The following is a 7,217-nucleotide window of genomic DNA, read 5'->3' as shown; positions in this document are numbered from 1 at the left end:
CTACACCCTGCCAGGCAGCGAGGGTGGGGCCACTCCCACCGAGGAAAATCTGAGTTTTCGGCGGCAGAGAGCACAGCCTCCAGGAGAGGCCACAGGAGCTGCCAGGGCTGGACTTCCTCTTGGGGTTCAGGGAACTTTGGGTGCTTGATGTGATCTCACCCTGCTGGGTAAAACCTGACCCCCACGCCTGCACAGAACGAAGTCTGGGGCAAAGCCTCCCGCTCCAAATTAGACGCCCAGCTTCCGGAATTGTAAGGGTCTCTACTGGGAAAGATCCTTGGTATTTAGAAAGTCGGCGCAAAAGGGTTCTCCTCTAGCGGTAATTTCACCAAAGAGTCAAGTGCCAGAGAAGTAAGTCCCCGAGCTCCAGGATCACGGGTCGCAAGAACGCTTCATCCTCTCCATCCCTTCTCACCCAGGGCCACCAGATCTAGTTAGAAGTGTCCTCCTGGTCACAGAGGAGCCAAGTGTATCATTTCAACAGCCCCCCAAGACCTGACACGAAAAAGCCACAAATTCCCTGGCGAGGAGTCCCGCCTGCTTCAGATCTGCCAGGACTGGCTTAGACGTGTCGCTGAATGGGGCGCGGGGAAGCTGGATCCCCGAGAGGGGAGGGGGCAGTGCAGGTTAATTTATGGCCGCAGAGGCACCACACATGGCAGGGACTCCTCGATCTGACCAGCCAAGTCCTGGCATCTGCTTGTTCCCTTTCAGAACACGCGTTCCAAGAGCTGGGCTTGTCCAGTCTCCAGGACTCCCCTCCTCCCCAAGCCCCTTCGTCTCCACCCCAAACCAACAGATTTCGAAGTATGGAGACCTTTGCTCCATGGCCACACGCCTGATCCCGGCTTCACGGCTGGATCAGCGGCTGCCCTTTCATCCAGCGAATCTGCCCAGTGCCTTCCACCTGGTTCTGGGCATTGCTTTCACCGCTAAGGAGTCTGCCCTTTAGGAAAACTCCACGGCCCAACTTGTTCCCCAGCCTTGGCATCTTCAAACACATGTACCCACTTTCCGCACACAGCCCCTCATTTCCTACCCCCATTCCCAGGTGAAGAAAGAGTTGGTTGAGGACACTGCTGGGCTGGTGGGAGCAGAGGAGTCCCCAAGAGCAGCTGCCCCCTCCTCACTCCTATGGGGAGCTTCAGGGACAAGAAAAGGGACAGAGGGCTTTGGGGCAGGAGGTTTCAGAGTATTCAGTCCCTTCACTTAGCTATTGATATAGGTTGTGTATGTGGGAAGGCATCTCCCAGTTTCCAGGACTTACCGGGCATGGCTGCCCAGAACGATCCACCCGGGGTGTTGAGTCCCTGTAGGGAAATCAGACACAGCTGCACGTCCGGCTGGCAGGCCTCATGGTATATATCCATATTTATATTTATGATTTCTAATTTTATTATAAAATAAAAGCAGAAATATTTCCCGAAGAACATTCACATGAGGGCATAACAGGGAGACGGCAAGTCCGCAGCTCCGGAGGCACGCTCCGCTTGGAGCCGGGTGGCCACTGTCCGGGGAGGAATAAGAGAGCATAGCGGGGCCTCACCAAGACAGAGGGGCTGGAAGCAAGGGGGCGTGCAGGGGCTTCTGCTCCTTGGCCCGTTCTCCTTCACTTAAGTTACTGGGTACAAAGCTGACACCTTGGGGAAGGGCCTCTGGAGAAAGCCCAGGTTCAAAGGCCCTGTTTTTGTTTTTTTTTTGCTCTTTCCCCTCCCACTCCCAGCCTAGGAAAGTGAGGAATAGGTGGAGGGTACATAGATGGTCAGGCATAAGGAGAAACACTGAGGGGTACAGCTTGCGAGGCGCAAGAGGCTGGCGGAGAGGAGACAGAAAAACAGACATGAGTAACAGAAATCTAGTGGCAAGTAAGAGGCACAGAGGAAACAGTACAAAAGGGGAAAGAAGAAAGGGAAAGGAGGAAAGAGAAAGAAGGGGAAGGAAGAGGGGGAAGGAAGAGGAAGAACGAATGAGCAAGGAGGGCAAAGGAAGAGAGAGAAGAGAGGGGAGGAGAAGGCAGGGAAAGAGAGAAAGAGTAGGAGAATGGTGTATAATTTATTCCCTTCCCTGGTTCAAGACCCGGTCCGGCCTCCAAAGGACCTTCAAAGCAACTTGTTGGGAAAAAAAAAAAAAAAAAAAATCCCGAACAAAGACTAAACCAGAGAGCCATCCGTACTACCCGGGCCGGGCCGGCAGTTCTTGCCCTTTCAGCGCGCGGGCCTTTCAGTACCTGGTGGGGCCGCCGGCGCGGGCCGCCCTTCGGACACGGTCCCTCTTGGGTCCCCAGCGCCCAGGCCAGAAGGCAAGCGCGTCGAGGCAGGAGGGGCTCTAGGACCCCAGGTCCACGAGGTTGGCCGACATGGGGTTGAGGATGGAGTCCTGCAGGCCGTGGTGGTGCTGCAGAGGGTCCGCGCCGCCTCCGCCCGGCACGGGCACGGGCACGGCGCTGGGGCCCGGAGGGTGGCCCAGGCTATGCAAGGACGGGAGCCCCGGGGGCGGCGGCGGGCTGAGCAGCAGCGCGGGGCTGGACGACGAGTGGTCTGGCGTCCCCGACGGCGTCTTCTCGTCCTCTGAGCTGCCTAGCACCGACTTGCCGCTGCCGTTCAGCGACGCCGCCAGCGGGTTGTGGCTGTTAGAGTTGGAGTTCTCGCTGTTCTCCCTGCAAGAGCAGGAGCAAAGCAGCGGGGTCAGCGGGGAAACCAAGGCCGCTCGGCTCAGTGTCGCCGGGAGCCAGAGCCGCCGCGCGCAGCCTGCGGGTGTTTTCGGTTTCTACCATTTTCTCTTCCAGGTCTGGGCTCTGGTTCTCTTAGTCTCTCCAGACCCGATTTCTTCCTCTGTACTTTCTCCCGGTATCATTTCTGTCTCCCCACCTCTCCAGCTCTTAATCTCAGGAATACCTTTCTGCTCTCCGTGTGTCTGCCCTCCATGCCTGCCCCCACTGAGTGGCTAACCTTTCTTTTCCAGAGCAGAGGGGCAGGCGAGCAGGGTTCATGGAGTTGTCACCGAGAGGAACAGGGAGGAAGAGAAGGTGCCTGGATTTTCAGATCACTCCTGGCTGAACACAAAGCCAGGGTTTGTTGCGGAGAACTGGTACCAGGAGAGTCAGGAACCCTGGATTCTAGGCTGAGGGTCCACTTGAGGACTTGAGGTTGAGAAATCTCGCAGGTCCTCATCTCCCTTTGCTTTCCTCTGCCTGAGGGAAATCTCTGTCAGAGGGACAGGTTTCCAGAGCTAAGGGTCTTTTCCCTCTAGTTCCAAACTGTCGGGCCGCGTTAGAGTTTTCCCTGTGGGGCCTACGGAACCAGGCCAGAAGGGTGCAAAGGTGCCCTTTCCCAGGGCAAAGATGCCCTTTTCCCAGCTCCCAGTGGAAGCTTCAGCTGGGGCCTGAGGCTGGGCATGTGGAGGGTGACTTTTGAGAGAAGAGAGAGGGAAGACGGTTGCTAATCCTGGCCTAGATTCTCCCACCATACTAGAAACTGAGAAACTCTTCCGCCTTCACCTGGGGCCTGGCCTGTGCACTTAGTTCTTCAGGATTCTGGATACATGCCAGTCTGGCTGGAGGGGGACCTCCACAGGGAGAACCCCCCTCCCGCAGGGTCTTTCACCAACAGCCCCTCACCCAAATTTGGAAATCTGAATTCTTAGGTAAATTCTCTCTGTACTGGCTTTCCAGGGCCTTTTCTTTCTGTTTTTCTGGAAGAGGACTTTCCACAGGGCTGGGAGCCGAATCCTTACAACTGTGGATACCCCACCCTCATGGTCTTAGAGACCAGGGTCAGCTGGAAGCCTCCTCCCCACCTCAGATTACACTGTTCAGCACCCCCAGTCTGACCCCCGCCCTTCACTCTGGGCTGCACACACCCAGTACCACAGACCCCAGGTGTCTTGTTTTTCTGTTACACTCAGGTTGGAGTCTGTTCCCACAGTTTCTCTCCCATCTCCTCCTCCAGATCTGGAGTTCTGAGAGACCAAAGCCACAGGGACCTCATTGTCAACTGCAAGGCTAGTTTAGGAAGTCCAGGTTTCCCTGAGGACGGGTGACTCCCAGCCCTTCTGTTGCTCTCAGCTCACCCTAGACCTACCGACCTACCCGCCAGAGAGGGTAGAGCCTAAGGAGAGAGGAGCTAAAGGCTTGGCAATCCAAGGCTGCTGGGTCCAACAAGGCAGAAAAGGGGACATGTGTTTTTCTTCTCTCCGGGAGCTGACACTTCCTCCCCAAGCCTTTTGCCTCTTGGTCCTTTCAATGCGGGATAAAACGCTTTCCCTATCAACCCCCTTATCCAGACAAGGAAAATTCTTCTAGGCCCCTCTACATCCAGGTTGTATCAGGCAAGTTCCAATCCCAGTCCTGACCCCTAATCACACAGCCTGGTGCTGCTGAGTGAGGCAGACGGAAAGTTCCAGGAAGAGCTGGTGAATTCTCGCACGCAGTCTTAAAACCCGCAACCCCAATAGTCCTCGCCAAACCCCTCAGCCCTCCGACCTTCAGAGAACTCTCAGGCTCTGCCTGCGGTACCCGCCCCCCTTGCCTGGAATCCAGGCCTACTGTCTTGCCTTGACCCCGAGGCTCGCTGCTTCTCCACGTTTGCGCACAAGAGACCAGGGAATTAGTTGATGACTTTCCGATTGCTTTGCCCGCTTTAGACAAATTTCTGATCTTCTGGTCTCCCGAAAGAGCAGTCCGGGTTAGATCAGGCCGCAGCAGGGCCCTGGCTGGGATCAGGGGCCCAGTCTGAGCAGACGTCCCGGGACCCCCTCTCCCTCGACCCCTGGGGAAGCTGGTGTGGAAGCTCTACTTACTCGTACCTTTCCTTGGCCTCGGCTGCCCGGTCGCGCTGCCGCCGGTTCTTGAACCAGTTGCTGACCTGTGTGGTGGTGAGCCCCGTGGCCTCTGCCAGCTCGCGCTTCTCGCGGGGTGAGGGGTAGGGGTTGTGAGCGTACCACTCGCGCAGCACGCTGCGACTCTTCTCCTTGAAGCAGTAGCTGGTCTCCTCGCCGTCCCAGATGGAGCGCGGCAGTGGAAACTTGCGGCGCACGCGGTACTTGCCCACCGCGCCCAGGGGCCGGCCGCGCAGCTTCTCCGCCTCGATGTAGTGTGCCTTGAGCCACAGTTGCTGCAGCTTGGCGTGGTTGTGCGGCGAGAACTGGTGGCTCTCCAGGATCTTGTAGAGCTCGCGGAAGTTGCCGCGGTGGAAGGCCACCACCGCCTTGGCCTTGAGCACGCTTTCATTCTTGTGGAGGTGCTCGCAAGCGGGCAGCGACCACAGGAAGCGGCCCAGCCGCTCGATGTTGCCGCCCTGCTGCAGCACCTCGCACACGCACGCCACTTGCTCCTGCGTGAAGCCGAAGGTGGGTAGCATGGACATGGTGCCGGCTGCTCCCGCGCCCGCCCGCGCGCCCTCAGCGCGCCGCGCGGTCCGGCATGGGCGCCTCCCCGCCGGACCGTCCTGAGCCAAGAGGCGGACTGGGGCCCCTGGCCTGGCTCTGGCTCCCGGCAAACTCGGAGTCACTGCAGTACGTCCCCGCGCAGGCCGTGGATCCCGCGCCGCTCCACGCCCCCGCCGGCCGCGCGCCTAGCCAGCGCCCTCGTCCAAGCCCGGGGGCCGCCCGCGGCGCGGCTCCGCATGCTCCGCGCCCTCCCGCCCTCCCGCCCGCCGCTCCCTCGTTCGCTTCTCGCTCTCTCCCTCCCGTCTAGCTTGCTCGCTGCTTTTTTAATAATATTATTCTAAGCGGGCATGAGGCGCTGCGGCCCGAGCCCTGATTGGTCTGGTTATCTGACCCGGGGCCTGCCCGCGCCAGACAATAGTCGGAGTCAAATTATTCGCCATGGAGACGCTGTCAGTCACTGGTAACCCGAGCCCCGGCGGGCCAGGCGGCTCCCCCCGGCGGGCTCCGCTGACAGATCGCCCGGCTCGGCGCAGAGCGGAGGGCGGCCCGAGACAGGAGCCGGAGGCTCTCCAAAAGCCTGGGAGGAGGTGAGGGCCGGGCTGGGGCTGGCGGCGGCGGTGATTGACGGGGCGGACGCCCAAAGAGCAAGGAAGGTGCTGGATCGGGGTGGGGTGGGGGGGCGGAGAGGAGACGCGCGGAGAAGAAAAGGGGAGGACCATGGTGGGAAGGGAAGAGGGGAGAAGAGAAGGCGGAGGACTGTTTAAGGGGGTGCCGGGAAGAAGGAGAGGGGCGGAGGGAGCCACGATGGGGAAGAAAGTTAGGGCAGCTTTTCGCAAGGCCTCTCCGGATGCCCCCTGGGTCATCACGCCGCTCCTGGGGCAGCTGTTTGCCGGGTGGATTGTGCCCAGGAGCCGACCAGTGGGGTGGAAGAGTTTGGATGCTCTCGGGCGCCCCTCAAAGATTTGACTTTTCCTGCTGACAGTGCTCCACCCCCATCCTAGGAGCTCCGGACCCGACCGGTCTGCTAGGGAAAGGGGGAGGGAGTAAGAGAGAGAAGTGGGGAAAATTTGGCAGTGGCCACAGGCAGACGCCTGACAATCTACTTCTTGGAGGATCCCGCCTTTCCTTCGTCTCCTAACCGGGCCGGCTGCCCCGCGGCCGGTACCGCCCGGCTGAGCGCTCTCTGCTTCTCGCTGGGCGGGGACACAGACTTAACCCCACGGGTCCCACCTCCCGAAATGCGCCCGGCACTTCCGTGCTGCCTCTACGGAAGTTAACTCCGGTGGGCAGAGCCGGTGGTCTGCCCACGGGAAGGCGAGGGCAGGGAATCTTGAATTCGTGGCGCTTCCCCTGTGGGTGGTCGGGGAGGACCGAGTGGAGGCAAGATCCCCCCTCCCTTTCTGGCCTCTCTACTCCGACTCGGCTCTGGCCAACTCCAACATGAGAACCGGGTCGCTGAGCTCCGGAATGAGGGGCTTAAAAGGGGAATCTTGCCTTTTTTACTTCTTTGTCAGGGAGCATATGTAAACACGTGCTGCTGGTTCTCTGCGAGAAGGGCAGGCGAGTAGATGGGAGAGCTGGAGTGGAAGAGGGGGGTGTTGTGGCTGTTTCTACGGTTTTGAAAAGCCCCGGGGTTAGATCCTTCACTGAGTAGTCCTTTCCACCTCCGCTTCGCCTGAAGGCTGGAGTCTCGCTGGCTCCCAGTGCCAGGACCCAGGCCAAAACAGCCTGGGCTCAGCATTCAGTTTAGGACTGTGCAGTCTGTGTCTAGGTCACGCTTCTCGGTTCCTACCCCTTTAAATTTACTCGGAAGTTGGTGTTAGGAACACTGG

General features: G+C 59.2%; 1 protein-coding gene across 2 annotated transcripts; it reads right to left on the bottom strand.

Annotated features, from left to right (window-relative positions):
* Window positions 1–1,344: 1,344 nt before the first annotated feature.
* Window positions 1,345–5,684, bottom strand: SIX2 (SIX homeobox 2). 2 transcript variants are annotated; one of them, XM_086323788.1, is made up of 2 exons: window positions 4,804–5,684; window positions 1,345–2,656 (listed from the first exon to the last, which is right to left on the bottom strand). In XM_086323788.1, exons 1-2 carry the CDS (start codon window positions 5,361–5,363, stop codon window positions 2,326–2,328), a joined length of 891 nt encoding a protein of 296 aa, XP_086179914.1. In that variant the 5' UTR covers window positions 5,364–5,684; the 3' UTR covers window positions 1,345–2,325. The 2 variants fall into 2 exon arrangements, with proteins under 2 accessions (XP_086179914.1, XP_086179915.1); XM_086323789.1 differs by having other exon boundaries at window positions 4,798–5,558.
* Between the last annotated feature and the right edge of the window lie 1,533 nt (window positions 5,685–7,217).

The sequence above is a fragment of the Bos grunniens genome, chromosome 11, assembly GCF_055505025.1.
Source record: "Bos grunniens cultivar Pamir isolate PY7600 chromosome 11, Bosgru_T2T1.0, whole genome shotgun sequence".
NCBI classification, from domain to species: domain Eukaryota; kingdom Metazoa; phylum Chordata; class Mammalia; order Artiodactyla; family Bovidae; genus Bos; species Bos grunniens.
This window is presented reverse-complemented; position numbering and strand designations above follow the sequence as displayed.

What these genes read in the sequence shown, in the direction of transcription:
- SIX2 (XM_086323789.1), bottom strand. Translation starts at nt 5,363, where the DNA reads ATGTCCATGCTACCCACCTTCGGCTTCACGCAGGAGCAAGTGGCGTGC. An exon ending in GAGGCCAAGGAAAGGTACGA is followed by an intron (nt 2,657 to 4,797) that starts GTAAGTAGAGCT and finishes CTGCTCTTGCAG; the next exon opens with GGAGAACAGCGAGAACTCCA.